At 38.0% G+C, this 17,836-nt stretch overlaps 1 protein-coding gene and 1 pseudogene across 5 annotated transcripts in view; both read right to left on the bottom strand.

The window, feature by feature from the left end:
* Positions 1–3,453: 3,453 nt before the first annotated feature.
* The window catches only part of GJC1 (gap junction protein gamma 1), a 30,711-nt gene continuing 16,328 nt past the window's right edge, over positions 3,454–17,836 (bottom strand). For 3 of the 5 annotated variants that reach the window (XM_023521545.1, XM_011377132.2, XM_011377135.2), the window contains 2 exons: positions 10,086–10,161; positions 3,454–9,132 (listed from right to left, as the gene is read on the bottom strand). In XM_023521545.1, coding sequence (XP_023377313.1) covers positions 7,922–9,112 — 1,191 coding nt within the window. In that variant the 5' untranslated portion in view covers positions 9,113–9,132; positions 10,086–10,161 and the 3' untranslated portion in view covers positions 3,454–7,921. Of the gene's footprint in view, positions 9,133–10,085; positions 10,162–10,264; positions 10,448–17,836 lie in introns of those variants that run through there. The other 2 variants (XM_023521546.1, XM_023521544.1) reach the window with 2 other exon arrangements.
* On the bottom strand, positions 12,850–12,968 carry LOC111730311 (annotated as a pseudogene).

Raw genomic sequence — 17,836 nt, 5'->3', positions numbered from 1 at the left:
GATTTCAACTAATTTAAATATTTAAGTGGAATCATACAGTATTTATCCTTTTTTGACCGGATTATTTCATTTAGTGTAATGTCCTCAAGGCTCATCCATGTGACAGGATTTTTTTTTTAAGGCTCAATATTAGTCCATGACATGTAGATACCATATTTTCTCTATTTACCTGTTGATAGACACATGAGCTGCTTCCACTTCTTGGCTATTGTGAATAATGCTGTAATGAACTTGAGTGTGTAAACATCTCGAGATTCTGCTTTCATTCTTTTGAAGTGGGATTGATAGATTAATCAGTTTTTAAAAAATGGGTTGGCTGCTGTCCTGAGTTTGGGTTGACATGGCTGTTAAGTTGCTGATAACATTCCAGCACCAAGAAATGGTTCCTATCAGAGGAGGAGCGCTGTGCCGGAGAAGGCCAAAGAGCCTTCCTCCCTGGGCGATTGGCTCCCTTTCCACACAAAGTGACTCAGACTCGGCATAAAGTGGACGCTCACAGTTTTTCTAATTGTCGACTAAAGCCTTTCCATTCTGGTACCAGTCCTCAGAACACACTGTCTGAATTGAATCAATGTAGGGTTGCCAGTTTTAGCAAATAAAAATACAGGACGCTCCGTTAGTTCGAATTTTGGATAAACAACAAATTTTTTAAATATCATTGTGTTCCATGTGGTATATAAAAAGTTTCCACTGTTGATCTGAGATTCAAATTTAATCAGGCATCCTGTATTTTATCTGGCAGCCCCAAATCAAGGAATAATGGGCTCCTGCCCAGGATATCTACTCCAGGACAACCTATGTTGACCTATTCGCAAACTTCTCTGGTAATGCCTGGTTATACCATGGTATTTCGCATTTCCCCTTACCAAACAAGAAACAGCTCCCACCCCCTGCAGAGCACTCCCCCACATACATGCCTTTAGCTTGTATCTATGCTGAATGCCCTCCCCTGCCTTCTCCTCGCTATTTCCCAGGATCCTAGCACACTAAGCAGAGCTGGCTTAAGTGGCGGCAATGAGGATAAGTAAAAGTCCCTACCCCACACTACGTACATTTTTTGAGTCAAGGAGCCCCTTGACTCAAACCACTAGAACAGCATAATCACAAACTAGTCTATAATCACAACTGATTCCAACAGCTACAAACCCTTATCTATGATCATTTCCCTATCTGAATGTGAATCTATTGATAATTTGCACTTACCCTGTTTCCAGGGCTTTTGCCATTAAAAGCATTCTAAGGACCCCAAATCCTCATGCAGGCCACTCTGCAGTCAGTGGCTGAGGCCTGTCATTACTCTTAACAGCACCTGGGTACAGGATCTAACATGTCTCTGCCTGCTGGGCAGAAGCCACAGCTGCAACACGCTGTCAGAAAAATGGGCCAGGCCAAAGGAGCTCCCTGTCAGTGTTTTTCAATGTTCCCAGTGCAAAGAAAAAATTTTACTTCCACAGGACTACACAAACTAAAAATAAAATTGAAAAAAGCTATCTAGCTCTGTATCATTTTCCCCCATGGTCAGGTCCCATTCAGGTCACTGCCTCTGCACGGAAATCGGTTATGAACAGTTGCTTGGTTCTGCCTTGCCTGGAGTTTAAGGCTGTCAGCCAGCCGATGCCTGCTGTGATGGCCCGAGAGAGCAGAGCAGACAAGGATACTTGTGGGAGGTTCGGCCGAGGGTAAGGAGGGAATCCGGTCAGCTCTTCCTTGCAGCACCAGCAGTGGACCTCCTTGGGTTTTCTTCCACAATCCCCAAATCTAACGGAGGCATAGCATGTCGAGGACAGGGCGAAGGAATGCTGTACCATTTCCTCATGGTGACAATGCATGCTTGTCACCATGTCATCATCTCTTTACCCTTGTGTTTTCTAATCCTGAGTCACTTCCTATTTCTCATTTCCTCAAAGATGTCACTAAATGTAGGATGGAGAAATTTCTAAGTAATGATTCTGACTCTTTTACAGATAAGGTGGGATGGGCAGTCATAGTCACATAGCAGAAGTCCCGAATCCATATTGATGAGTCTGAATCTTCTACAGGCCTCTAGTCCAGGCGGCAGCCATCAGTCATTCTGAGCTGGCAGATGACACTCATGTGCTAAGTCTAAACCTCCTTGAAACAGGAAATCATTCAAAACAATCCCTCCTCCTCTTTTATTCTGGCCCACACTTCAAGTTTCTATTTATTTTTCCCAAGTGGTTCTCAAACCTTAATGTACGTAATAGTTACCTAGAGAGAATTTTTGGGTGATGCAATTATTTTTCTATCTTCTGGTGGTGATTACTCAACCGTGCTCAACTACACACTTAAAAACGGTGAATTTTACATGTACACCATACCTAAGAATAGGTTCTTTAAAAATCACCAGAGAACTTATTAGTTCCAATTATGTAGGCTTGAGATGGGTCCAAGGAACCTACATTTTAATCAGTATTCCATTACTTCTTTCTTACACAGGTGGGAAAAACACTGTACACACAGCAAGGCCCACTCCTCCCCCTCCATGAGAAGGCCCAACTGACAGCTGCTCCTGCATACTCCTCTAGGAGAAGAGCAAAGGACGCTGGATTGAGCCACTGGGCAATGAGCAGACCTGAATTCTGTTCTCAGCTCCACTTCAACCTCCAGTTCTTCATGCTCCTGCGTAACATGCCTCCAATCTGCAATAACCGAAGGAGGCAAACCCTAAAAATATTGTGTATTAATGTAAGCTCCGAAAACCTTAGAGATAGCTTTAAATTCTATATAGTGAAGAGACCCGACTTTAACTTTGATGCTGATTATCTTCTCCAGGTATTAGTCTCTGTTCTGGTAGCAAGTCTGACAAAGAATGCACTTTCAAAACAGTGACTTAACTACTCCAACAGCTCTCAAACAGCTCAGAAGTTTATTACCAAATATGGTTGGCTGACCAGTTTACAATGTGTTGCTAAGGGTGGGTTCTTGTGTGTGCCCTAACCAGTCAGCTATTGAGTATCTGGGGGAACAGAGGGCATTTGCTGTGATAAATGCAACCGTCTTCCAGATCCTTCTCTTCCTAGAAGGCACTCCTGGAGAAAAGGCCTTGAGAACCAAAGGGAACCAGAGAGAGAGGGCGTTCCCAGTTTCTGTGCTTAGACCTCGGCCTCCCCGCTCCTCCCACACACAGCCGCCTACGCTTCCCAGATTATGACGCCACGAATATGCTGATCCATTTAGCCACAGCAAGCCTGGAGTTCTAAGCCAGCTGTGAAAAAGGGCATCTTTTGAGCCCAAACCTCTGATCATGTATTCCCACTGTGATCAACTTACAGGTGAATGTGTGAGGTGAGGTTTTTTTTCCTATCAGGTTTTCTGTGTAAACCATTAAGCTGTTGGGCATTATTTTATACAAAGAATGAGGTTTATATCCTCGATATAACATTTCGTAGCAGCTGAATTTTCAGTTTTTGGAAAAGATACACAGACCACAAATGAATCTTCTAAACTGTATTTGGAACTGACAGAACATTTGGAACTGAAAAAAATCTTCCTAGAGACAAGGCCCTGAGCACAGAGTCTGTCCCCAACCATAAAATTTTACATCAACAATACAGAACAAAATTCACAAGTGATCTTTGGCACTAGAATGGGTACTTCCTTAGCTGTTCATACAATATCCAAACTGCACACCACATGACATTAGATTGCTGGTTAACAGCTGAATTTTACATTTAGATTATCTTTTAAAAAGCTGAAAGTCCTAGCTAAGTTTTTCAGTATCAATATGCTAACCACATCTAACACTTAGTGCCTGAGGTAGAGACTTCTGTAAGAGATTTATTAAAGAAAACACAATTTGAGAGTACAATGAGGAAAAAGATTTCCAATCTTGGAAGCAGATAGCCAAATGTCTTTGTTGGTTCAACAAGCCAACCCTGAAATGCAGAATTCTTTACTTGTTTTATTTCTGTAGAGATTTTGCACGGGAGTAGGGCTTTCTTTTGTTCAGACTCCTGGATTTTGGAATGCTATGGATTGCTCCTTTAAAAAGCATGATTATTAACATGGAATGTGCACGACCCAAACTCAACATCATTATTCAAAACACGACTGCGTTAGACAACAAACAAAATCTTTTCGACTCTCCATGATGTGTGGCCAGAATAAGTGACAAGTATGCAATTCGACTTAATGATTCTAACAGTTGATGGTGACCTTGAATTATGACAGATTTATGATATATAAGTGAGTTGAAATTTGGTTTCCAAACTCTGTACTATATAGGTGCAGCAACTTTATTTTCAGGTGATAAGTCTCTTCATGAAATTACATGATTTTATAAAATTAAAATTAGTACCTGGAACCTTCCAATTAAAATGACCAGCAACTGCATATCTCTGACTTCAGGTACTTTTCCTCACAGTCAGGAAAGGCTTTTCCTTTACAAAAAGGCATTTCTTGAAGTAGGTTCAAGTATAACACGCTTGCCTTTTACCAAAAGCTGGCTGGCTGGCCAAAAACTTATCATAAACTACAGATGTTATTTTTAGCAGTGTACTGTCTCTTAAATGAGACAGACATTCATAAGGGTAAAGCACAGGTATGACCAACAGGAATAACCTTTATTCCTGGTATAAACTGATTTGAGCAAGTGTTTTAAACCACCGCTGATTCCTGCGATACACAGCGCTGAAGGACATCTCACGACTGTCAGTTTTGTTTTGTAAGTTCCAAGCTCAGACAAGTGACCAGTTATAACAACAGTTGGTCTTTTAATACCTTTTACCATAGGTTCTAACTATTTCATAACACTTCTGAGAGGTAAGTGGCTCCTGAAACTTGGACAAATAAAGGAGAACCGCCTAATTTCATACCACAAAGAAATGATCGAGTTAAGGTACCTGGTTTTTTTTCTCTTTAAAGATACAGGTGTCCTTCTAAAAGACAGATATGTGGGAGTCCTAGACTTCAGAACCATTTTAGATGGCAAAGTTCATTTTTATCAAAACTAATTCTACAGATATTAGACATCAGTCAAGGTAAATTTCCAGAAAGACTGACTTCAAATGAAGTTACACACTTGTGGTTTTAAATGAACAAATACAGAAACAGGCAAGATTTAAGTCATGAAGCAAACTCAAAGCCACAAAATGAACATTAAAATTTCTTTAGGGGAAAATGTCATCTAATTCTCCCCTTGAATTTGAACTAAGAAAAAAGTCTGTTCATTTTACAAATTTCTCTGAATAATAGATTCTAACAAAGATGAGCAAAAGACACATCACATCTAAATTGATCCAACAGTAAATTAAGGTATAAAACATGCTGATGATCATATCCTGATCCCAGTATGTGAAGGACTAAGCACCCAACTTCTGTTTAGAGAAGCAAATATAATATGGCAGAGCATGTCTTATATAGCAATTCAAAGGAATATGGTTTTGATAGGAAAAAAATTGCTGACAGGTGTCATGGACAAATTCCTGCAACTTCCAGAACAATAACCGGCACAATATTTTTAGAGATTCAGTGTCGACTCAATTAATGGGTTAAGCTAAACACCGACAGAGCTATTTTCTTAGTAGGGTCATAGACACCATTAAGGGAAAATGGTTTTGACAAACTTGTATGTTCAAAGGCTGAAAGAAATATACTAAGAAAGCAGTGAGAGTAGGGAAATTAAAACTTTAGTGAGAATAAAAATAGATTTTAAACGTGTACATGTGAAGTGACTTAGAATATCTTTCTGAATTATCCAGACACAAAAGATAACATTCTCATCAGAACAAGCCAAGATCAAACACCAGGGGCACTCTTTGTAGAAACTAAGTGGATGCTTCTGGCGCCAAATGTCTGTCTGGCATTTTGGCTTGACTCCTTCCCTCTCCATCACTCTCAAATCCCCAACCTTTCCGCTGGCAAAGCCACTCTGTTTTCCTTCAGGCTCTGAAGAGATGGATGTGAGTGTGTGTGTATTTTCTGTCCTTCAATTATGAAATGTGCTTGAAGCTCTAGTGACTTAAGTATTAATTGGTAGTTCTTTATCTTAGCTAGGCTTCGGTATTTAAAATCTCGCCTGTTTTCTTAGAATTTCTTCATTAAACATTTGAAGGAAACTGTGCATGTCTATGAATTATCCAGGATATGTACATGTATCATTTTCTGAAATTTCCCCTCAGTCTCACCCAGGCTTACTTTTTTGCTTAAGATATTTAGAGATCCTGAGGAAGTTCTCTAGGCCAAAATCTACAGATTTTTAAAATAGCAAAATAAAGGTAAATATATGGCTAGAAGATAAGCTTAAATTTTCTACTGAGTTTCTTTTGTTTGTAAGGGGAGGGAAAGAAATACGAAGGAGAACAACAAAGAAAAAAGAAAAAAAGAACTGCACAATACTTGCTGTTCTAGAATGCTCCTAAATAATGGAAACTGGCATTTTAAGATTAAGACACGAAAAAATTATGCTTTTGGAATTTCAAAATCAAAGGTGGCTTGTGACAGCTTCCTGTTAGAAAAGAGACACCCACAATGAAATGCTCTCTGGCGAAGCAAAGGCCCCTTCCTTTAACTCTTTACCAAGCTCTTATTCAGAAGCTCATAAACCACAACACAATGTGAACGTGATGGGAGAGGAAAGTCCCCCCAATAATACAAGGTTAAAAATGGCAATACAATACTGCAAATCATGAGTGTTAGGTGACTAGTAATGCTTGTCATTGACAAACAGATACGCCTACCGATATATTTATAGGGAATAAATACTGAAATTCTCTTTAGGTCTATTTACAGATAGAATCCCAGGTGTGACTGGTCTTCCAGGCAGAAACCTACATTGGCAGAAGTATGTAAATTACAAAAGTTCCACGGTTAAATTATAAAAAATAAGGAATTTGGATTTAGGCCTCCTGCCATACGTAGTACAAAGTAGCTTTGAGTATTCTTAGCCTACAAGGGAATTTTTGTATTTCTAATGTTAACATATAAAGAAAATATCCATTGGCTTCTTCAACTAGAGAGAGGCAGGTTTCTGGATAGAGATATAAGGCAAACCAAACAGGTCCACAACTAAACATCCTATTAGGGCTCATCTTCCAGGCGTGGCTTTGCTTCGTGATAGAGGAATCTTAACGATTCTAGCCAGGGTCTCCACACTGCTACGGAACCGGGGACACCTTCGTGTATCTGCTTTTTCAAAGAACTTAGATTATATACACATCATCAAAGTACACACTGGCAACACTTGATATTTAAAGGAATCCTGCAGTGACTCACTTATTTCCTTTGAAAATACAAATAGGTTTTCAAAGACTAGATACAAATCTGGGCACATGGATGAGATATGAAGATTTCTCAAGTAAAGGAGAGACGATCTCAACCTCCTACAGTCAACTTTCTTTGCAAGACTGAAAACTGATTCCTCTTCCTCCAGCTTCTTACTTATCTGAAATCATCCCTGCAACAGGAGAGGCACTTTTATTAGGTAACAGCATCTGTTAAAACGTTAAACCCAGGGCAGAATTTGCTGAACAAAGTAATAACACTAGCCTAATAGGCATTACTTTAGGATTTTTTTCCCTTTAATATAAAAGTATAACTACAGTGGTCCAATGTACAAGTACAAAAAAAAGTTCTCATACTAAAAAAAAAGTACCATAATACTGTACATACAAAAACTGTTCAACAAGAATGATTTAAATATATCTGTTCTTTTCCAGATCTGGAAGACACAAATGTAAAGTTCTACAAGTGTATTATTGCTGGAACACGTGCCCAGGAACACTGTGTTTCCCTTCTTCTGCTTGTCCCAGCCCCGCCTTCGGAGTCCCCTGAGCTTGGATCATAAGCCAACAGCATCCCTGAAGATAACCAGAGCCAAATGTTTACTCAATGGAAGTCATTATTCAGTGAGCCGTTGCTTACCATAAACTACGACAAGTACAAGTTTTAAGCCCAGCTAAGATTAAATCCAGACGGAGGTCTTCCCATTCCCTGATTTGCTACTCGCACTGCTTTTGTTGGACCCAGCTTTGGACCCCACTTTGGCTTTTTTCCCCCGGGGACCATGGGGGTTGTTTTGGTGATTATAGGCCTGGATTGCTAGATCCAAGCGTTCCTGAGCCATTCTGATCTCCCGCTGCAGACTCTCCAGGTCAGCTGGGAGGTGCTCCTCGTGGCTGCCGTACTGTTGTTCCTGGGCGATGTTGGCCTTGTTTTGCTTGTAGGCGATCTTAGCATTGGACAGTTCGGTGTACTGGATCTGATCTGGTTTGACGGCAATGTTATAGCCAGGGGGAGCAGATGGTGTATTCCAAGTGAAAGGATAATTATAAACACCCGGATCTTCCAGTTCCCTCCTTTTACTGTTTAGTGAGTCTCGAATTGTCCCAAACCCTAAATGAAGCATCTCCCAAACGTTAAGCAACAGGCAAAGGCCTGTAACACCATACATTATCAGAAGGAAGATGGTCTTTTCAGTGGGTCTAGAAATGAAGCAGTCTATCTTATGAGGGCAAGGAATTCTGCTGCACACGTAAGACGGGTGGACTTGGAAGCCATACAGAAAATATTGCCCTATCAGAAAACCCACCTCAAACATGGTCCTTGCCAGCAACTGCAGCACATAGATTTTCATGAGACCATCCTCCCGAATCCGCTGTCGGCCATCATGCTTGGCTTTAGGTTGGTTCTGCTCTTTATTTTCTTTTTCACTCTCTAATTCCATTTCTGGATACATCATGGGGTCCTCCTCATGGTCCTCTTCTGTTTCTTCCAGAGCCCGGTGCTGTTTCCAACGCATTGCGTAGGGTTTGCTCCGAGCTGCCTTCTTGTCAGCTTCGCCATGCTCCATTTTGGCGATCTTATGAATGGCGTAGCCCAGGTACATCACCGAGGGGGTTGCCACCAGGATGATCTGGAACACCCAGAAGCGCACATGGGAGAGGGGTGCAAAGGCATCATAGCAGACATTTTCGCAGCCTGGCTGCTCTGTGTTGCACACAAATTTGCTTTGCTCGTCGTAATAGATGGACTCTCCCCCTACAGCTGTAAGGACGATCCGGAAGACAATCAAGACAGTGAGCCAGATCTTCCCCACAAACGTGGAATGGTTGTGGATCTCCTCTAGCAGGCGAGTCAGGAAGCTCCAACTCATGGTGACTGAATTGGTTTGCCCTGATAAAAAAATGGGAAAATTCACGGATTTTTAATTCTTTTTTTATTTTTTTCTTGTTTTTTTTAGGAACTACTCTTTTGTATACTTGAAATCTAACTTCGAGGCCCTTACTAGAATGATTGTTAAAATAAACAGCATCTCACTCTACAGCATCTACTCCCAGGTAGGACAATTCACTTCAGCCTATGAGCACTTGTTTGCTTGTAAACACCAAACTAGAAAGTATGGTTTGTGTTCATGACTTCCCTAGTTTTAAAGGTAAAAGTGTAGCTATCATTCCAGATGTACTTCTCACAGTATACTGGATTCTTTACACACACGATTATTTCATAAGGCCTTCAGAACTTTGAGAGATACAGGTAAGAAAACAGCATGACGGTGTACTCATTTGGTCCAGTCATGATAAGACTACCACTGAGAACACAGTGGGGACACTTGGGCCATAGACTCCATTGTGAAAAGGTACCTTACTAGGAAACTTAAATTTTAAGACCTGGTGACAAAGTATTAAAAATAGTTAAAAAGATAGTATAGCTTCAAATAACTGGCAATGATCAAGAACTAAAATAAAACAGAAAGGAATGAAGAAGATATTCCCTAGCTAGGCTACATAGCAGAGCAGACTCTAGGATTCTGTATTACATTTCTGAATTTTGTTTATTGTGAATGTTAAAAACTATCTGCAAATTGAATTGTGAAGACATTAAATCCAATCCATACACAAATCCATTTAAAACAGCATTTGGAAAGATAGTTTTATTCTGAGATTCTTAGAACTATGTCCAGAATTCTAGTAAAAATCACTGAAACAAGGTAAAGTATATAAAATCCCTAATGTAACCTCTGACACTCAGTATACCCAGTTTTTATTTCTCTTCTTCCCTCTACCAATTTACTTCTGCAAATTATAGGTAATTATCAACATCACCAAAGAAGTTTAAATACACTTTACCTGTTATCCAGAACTTCTGTTACCCAAAATTTTCTTAGAGAAATGATGTTCTGCTTACAACTTTTCCAGATTCCCTCTAGAAGGGAAAAAAGAAAAGAGAAGGTCATAAGCTTCCTCCCACAGAAAACAATGAATCACTAAAATGTCATTTTCAGGAAGAAACAAAATTTTCTATGTACCTCAGGTTTCAATCAGCATGAGATGGAAACAGGCTTGAGTTTGAATATCACTGTTTTCTCTTCCCAAGATGTGGTAGGAAAACTACATTAACAGTGACCCAAAGATTAAGTCATTGTAGTCTAAGAAAATGTGACAGGAAGATGAGTCATTTGTGAATATCTGAAGTAGACAAACTCTGGCACCTATAGGAAAACGCCAAAGCAGAAAATCTCAACAAATTTAAACCGGGTCACGAAAGGCCTTGCAAAAACCTCACCCTGCGTGCTCGTCTCGCTCTATTCTCTAGAGCGGCCAATCTCTCTCACTGGAATGTGAGCAGCCAACTAGGAGCAAGCTGTTTAGTTAAAACACCCAACAGCTGGCTCTCAGTCACTGGGACACCCATGTCCACAGGAGGTGAGTTACAGTTTCAACTGCTCACAGAAAGAAAACACCTGTATCTGTATGTGTCTTAAAAAAATTCCAGGACAAATTATTGCTCATTACCAAGTTCTGCCAACTTTGAGTCGCTACAGTCAAGATTTGTCCATTGGGTGACAACTTTGTTCCTTTACTACCATTTAATAAGTAAACTGAAAAATAATCCCTGAGGATTATGTATTCACAGTAACAAAAAAAAAATTTTTTTTAAGATACAAGAAAAAAATCCAGAACAATTTTCAAAAGGTCAATGAAGAAGTAAGAAGAAAAAAGGAAGTGCAGGCACCTACCTAACATGAAATTATCAAGATTTACATAAACTGACCACACAAAAATCTTTCCATAGGACTTCAAGTACAACTCCCGTTTCCAGCCCTGATGTGCAACTGAGCTCACCACTTCTCTCTCTCCCTGAATATGCAAGTTATAAAACCACAAAACAAGAAGTAAGTAATATGCAATTGTTAAATAGTTACATAAGCCAGGTTTCCAACACGGAACTCTGTAATGATTCACATTCACAAGTTCAGACACAGATTTTCCCCAAACACATCTAAGGTATTTCTCCCCTGAAGCCTAATATTCTATTCTTTCCTATACATCAAGACTGTAAAAGAGCAAATGGTAATTAATTAGGAAAACTTAACCCCTCTCCATCCCTACCAAATGGGTATCTTTTTAATAATTACTGCGATGAAAGAATTTCTCAACAGTTCTGCATCTCATACAATAACCTAACATTTTGGGGGGGCGGAGAAACTGGTGATACGCCCCTCAAGGCTTATACGTAAATTACAAAGCAGTCAGTCATTTAAACACTCCCAGAAGTGCATATTGCGTACTGGTTATGCTGTAGGCCTAGAAAATGCCAAACCCTTAAGAGCGTGATTTTCCATGGGCTCCTAAGTGCCACAACACCCTATACCCATACCTTGAGTATAAATGATGTGTTCAGTAACTCCAGAATCTTATACAATGGGCGACAGACAATTTCCTTTCTAAAATAACCATGGCTTCCTAAACTCAGTGGCAGCATCACCACTGTTTTGTTGCTCTACTGAGGAGTCAGGAGGTTTTCCTTGGATACTCTTTCCTTTCCAAATCTCTTTCCTCTCCTTGTGGGCAAGGAGGGAATGGCTTAAATATCAGAGAATCTTACTCCGACAGGATGGGGAGGTGATAGGAAGAGGCGGGAGGCAGTGAGAGGAAAAACTGAACGAGCAGAATGGTGGGTTCTGGAACTGACATTTCTAAGCAGAAGGTACCATTGCCAGGTGTGGTCTCATTGTGTTCTTGCTCCATTAAAGCTCCCTTTTTTCTGAATTATTTTATTTTGCTCTGCTATCAGAAGCCTAAGATTCAGGACACAGTCTTCTCTGGCTTCCCTGCTTCAGCAAACAGACTTAGTTATAGAGTAGGGAGAGGAGAGTGTGCAATTACCTGTGAATGGCTTTCATGAAAAAATAAAACCATTTCCATATTCCATCTCTGAATGGAAAATGACAAGGGAACGTGTGACAGGTGCTGGTGAGGTAGGGGAATGCCTAACATCCACGTGTATGTACGTATGTATCTACTTTATTTTTCAAAACACCAAAACACTAATTGATTTACATGTACTTTTATACTTAATATTTTTTTGAATATCTCCTTTAAGCTTTGGCTGAATTTATCTACAGACAAGTTCTAGGAAGTAGTATTATTAGGTCCAGGAAATGTAAATCTACATGGTTCTTGCTTTGTACTATCATTTGACTTTCTAAAAAGGTTCTAAGTCATTTACAGTGCCTGGCAATGAATAATTACAATTTCACCTCAACCTCACTAGCATTGTCTGCTAGGCTACTTTACTAGATGCAAAATGGTATTTCAAAATTATGTCAATTTGTATGTTTTTAATACAACAGGATATATGTCTTCCATATTCCCCTGTCTTTGTGGACTATTTCTATCCTTTTTTTATCTGCCCATTTATCTGCAGAATGTATTCTTAACATAGTACAGGCCTTAACCACTTAACACTTACTATAAACATCTCATTTTATTGTCTTCCTTCAAATTTTATTATTTTTATAGTCACATTAGTCAATTTCTTGAATAAATTAAAAGGTAGAAAAGTTTTTCTTTCAAAGATTGCTTTTTATTTATTTGTTTGTCTATTTTATGCCTATAGCACCTGGTCTTCGTAGGTGGTCTCCCATCCAAGTACTAACCAGGCCTGACTCTGCTTAGCTTCCGCGATCAGATGGGATCGGGTTTGTTCGGGGTGGCATGGCCGTAGACAAGGATTGCTTTTTAAATGAAGAATGCTACAATTCATGGCAGCACTACCCACCCATCCCCCCACTTGCACTGAAGAAAATCATGTTTGCTTATATAACACTTATTGGACAGAAACCAAATGTGCTATTTTTAGTCTATTTTCCAAATAACTAAAATTACAAATCTATCTTGTCTTGCATTAGAAAATACATTTAAAAAATTAGTTGGCATCAAAATGGTAATAAATTATCTAATTCGCTCCCAAATTCTTTATATTTGAAGTTTCCTACCAATTATATCCTAACAGGATCAAGTCAAAGTTTACTGCATTTTTCTGTAAAAAAGAACTCATAGGATTTTTGAAGATTAAATATAATAAGCACATTATTTAGATGATCTCGGAAGGTAGATTATATAATTAAGATCTATTTTAAAGATGAGGAAATGAAGTCCAAAAAGTTTATAAAATTTGCCTAGAATCATCCAGTTATTAAGTGGTAAAGCTAGAACCTGTAATCAGCCAGTCTTGTTTTAGTAACTGGGAGGGAAGACTAAAAATGGAAAAATAGCACCATCATCAAAATTTAATTAAGAATGATAACTTATTTGAGCATTGAGAATAGGGACTAGGGACTAGAGAAGTTTGTAAATTCAACTGAGTGTACACCAAGTCAGAGATGAAAATACCTGTTAAAGGAGAGGTACACCAACAGCATACATATGAAATGCTCAGAGCCAGGCGGGCCCTCAAGGCAAAACACCATTATTCCCATTACTATGCTGCTTCAACTTTTTGTCTTGTCACCTCAACTGTACTACTGGGAGCCCCAATGTGCAATTTGTGGTTATGTCAATTATATCTCAAAAAAGTTGTTAAAAAAATAAGAAGAAATAAAGACTTTTTTAGGGATAAAAAAGCTGAAAGAAGTCATCTTTAGCAAGCCAGCACAATAAGAAATGTTAAGTCTTTTGAGCAAAAGAAAAATGACATCAGATGAAAATTTTAATCTACACAAAGGAATAAAGAGCATGGAAATGCAAAAAAACATCTAGCATCTTTTCTTATTTTAAATATTTTTAAAAAGATAATTGGCTGTTTAATTTGTGAAATTCATAACATTTTTTATACATACTTCTTTTAGTTAGAGGTAAAAGGATGAAATATCACAAAGGGAAAATGGAGAGGGAGAGGAAATGGAAATATACTGTTGTAAGGTAATTAGACTACACATAGGAAGTGGTTTAATATTACTTGACTAGACAGTGATAAGTTAAAGATGGATACAGTAAACCCTAAATCAAACACTAAAATAACAAAACAGGGTTACAACTAATCAGCTAACAAAGATAAGGAATCATAAAAAATTGATGAAGTAAAGAGGGGGTAGCTCCATAGTGTAGTGGTTAGCATGTCTGCTTTGCAAGCAGAAGGTCTCGGTTCGTACCCCAGGTGGAACCACAGACCATACCCTGGGTGCACCAGGCCCCGGGTACACACCAGGCCCCGGGTGCATGCTACGAGCGTGTAGGAGGGGATGTCCCATATTCAGAGATCCAATTCTTAAGGAGAAATGGCAACATCCATGGGTCAGGGTTGGAAGTGTGTGTGGGGGGGAATTAAAGATAGAGAGAAAAAAAAAGATGAGGTAAAGAGAAAATAGGAAGATGGCAGATTTAAACTCAACCATAGCAACAATCACATTACATGTAAATGGACTAAACATGCCAATTAAAGACTAAATAAGCAAGATCCAACTACTACATGCTGCCTATAAGAAACCCACTTTAAATGCAAAGTCACGAAAAGATTAAAAGTAAAAATATGAGGGAAAGATGTAACAACATACTAACAGTAAGCAAAAGAAAGCTGGAAAACTATATATTAGTATCAGACAAAACAGATTTCAGAGGAAGGACTATTACCTGAAATAAAGAAGGTCCTTTCACAATGATAATTCATCAAAAAAAGATGAAGCAAAAACTGATAGAACTAAGAAAAACAATAGAAAAACCCACAATTAATAGCTGGAAATTTCAACGCCTCATCAATAATGCATAGAACAAATAACAGTAAAACAGAGAAATAATAGTAAGCATATAAAAGAAACATAAATGAACAAAACTAAAACAGACTCAGATACGAAGAACAAACTGGTGATTGCCAAATGGGAGTGGGGGGGCGTTGGAGGGCTGAGCAAAAAATATGAAGGAATTAAGCAGTACAAATTAGTAGTTACAAAACAGTCATGGGGATGTAAAGTACAGCATAGGGAATATAGTCAATAATATAGTCAATAACTTTGTATAGTTCCAGGTGGGGACTAATCGGGGTGGGGGATCGCTCTGTAAATTATATAAATGTCTAACCACTATGCTGTACACCTGAAACTAATATAAAATAATACTGAATGTCAACTCTAATTGAAAAATAAAACGTAAGAAAAAAAAAAAGATATTAAGTAAAAACTAAGGAAATCTAAATAAAATCTAAATAAAGTATAGACTTCAATTAAAAAAAAAAAAAACAATACTATTGACTATTTTACGTAAACTGACATTTAGAGTACACTCCACCCAATAGCAGAATTCACAATTTTTTCAAGGATACGGAGAACATTTACTGAGCTAGACCATATTCTGGGCTACGACAAAAGTCTCAATACATTTAAAACAATTCAAATCATACAAAGTATGTATTCAATCACAACGGAATTAGAAATCACTAAAATTTAGTTATCTTCCGTTATGCTCTCTTATCACTGAAAAAAATCTCCACATGGATGTCTTATCAATTGGAGCTTGTTCTCAAAAGGACTAGTTTCTTTTCCTCTTCCCTTCCATACCCAAAATTTACCTCTGTCATTTCCATTATCAATTAATAGCATTGTGACTTTTAAAGAAAGCAATCCTTACTTTCCCTATAAAACAAACAACAAACACAATTTAGGATTTACTAAACATGTATGTGCCAAGAACTATACCGGATGCTCATTTCTTTTTCCTTATTATTTTTAAATTTATTATTATTTTTTGTGACATTGGTTAACGAAATCCAGTAAGTTTCAGGTGTACTCTCACTTCTTTTAATCCTCACAAAATCTTATCTTTTAGATAAGAAACAGGTTCAGAAAAGTTATGTAACTTGGTCAAAATCAGAGCTACTGACACAAGTAGGTTCAACAGGTTAGTTTAACTCCAGTCTTCTATTTTCGCTATGCTATATTCTTAACTCCAAAATCCAATAAGACATCCACCTATGAATTATTACTTCATAATGCTCTCAAATACATTATGTACATCTGAATCTGGGTATCTGAAATATGTGAAGAGTTGAAAACTACCTGATGAAAACTATCTAAATGACTAATCATTGATTATGAATGGTGAAAAAAAACAGTAAATCCTGTCAATTCTTTCTTCAAAATAAATCCACAGTCCAACTTCTTACCACCTCCATTGCTATCATTCTGATCTAAGCCACCTTCATCTCCAGCCAAGATTACTGTAAAAGCAAAAGTCTTCTAACATTCCTTATTATACTTTTTCCTTTCAAATCTATTCTTCAAAAAAGCAACCAGTGTAAAGTTTTTAGAAAGTCAGTCAGATCATGTTCCTTTTCTGCTCAAAACTCTCTTGGAATAAAACCTAAAATCTTTACCACAGTCGAAAACACCCTTCCTCATACAGTTCACTTTCTGGCCTATCTCCTTCCAGTATCCTTCTCCCTCATTATGATTCAGGTTTACTTGCATCCTCACTATTTCTCAGATCATAACAAATATGCCAGCCATGTTTTTGCCTCAAGACTTCTACACTTGCTATTTTCACTGGTTTGAACCCTCTTCAGATATGGCAGGACTGTCACTTTGAGTCTTTGCTCCAAAGTCACCTCCTTAATGAGACCTTCCCCCAGACCACTGCCCTCTAAATTAACATGTCATTCTCTAGCCCCTTTAGCTTAAATTTTCTTTATAGCACTTAACCCTCACATAATGTAATTTTTATCTTATAATTTCATTGTTTATAAAATGTAAGCCCCATGAGAGCAGGATTTTTTCCTCCCTAGTATCCCCTGGCAAATGGATCTGTATTACTCCTTTGCTGAAGAGCTGCTAGTGGGAGGTGGCTTCTCAAACCAGTGGGGCAAAGATCAACTTTTTAATTAACAGTGTTTGGGCAACAGGATAACTACCTGAAAAAAAAGATAAAAGGAGAATTCATACCTCACATTGGATATCTAGGTAATCCCCAAACAGATAAAGTATCTAAATATAAAAACTGAAACCATAAAAAGTATTAGAAAACATAGTTGATATCTGATATAACTCTGGAAATGGAAAAAAAAAAAAAAGAAAAAGATGAATCTGAGTACAAAAAAAGTGTCTCGATGGTTAAGAACAAAACAAAACAAAATCTCATAAGCAATATTGAAAAAATAATGAACTGGAGGGAAAGTTTTTGGTAACTCTGTTTATAGGCAAAGAGCTAATCTCCCTAATATAAAGAGTTCAAAAAAAAAAAAAAAAAAAAGCTAACAAAAATCCAATAGAAAATTGGCAAGGGATACACAGATATTCCACAGGAAAAAAAGAAACGCAAATTCCCCTTTAATCTTTTAAGCCATATTTGACATAATTCATCACTCTTTCCTCCTTGAAATACTTTTTTTTTCACATGGATGAACCTTGAAAACATAATACTAAGTGAAAGAAATCAGGCACAAAAAAAGCCACATTTTGTATGATTCCATTTATATGAAAATGTCCAGAATTGGCAAATCCATAGAGACAAAGTAGATTAGTGGTTGTCAGGGGTTGGGGGAAATGGGAAGTGATTATATACAGGGTATCTTTTTGGGATGATAAAAATGTTCTAGAATTAGACAGTGG

This window comes from Pteropus vampyrus, unplaced genomic scaffold, assembly GCF_000151845.1.
Source record: "Pteropus vampyrus isolate Shadow unplaced genomic scaffold, Pvam_2.0 Scaffold306, whole genome shotgun sequence".
Classification (NCBI taxonomy): domain Eukaryota; kingdom Metazoa; phylum Chordata; class Mammalia; order Chiroptera; family Pteropodidae; genus Pteropus; species Pteropus vampyrus.
Note: the sequence above shows the minus strand (reverse complement) of the source record. Positions and strands in the feature narration are given on the sequence as shown.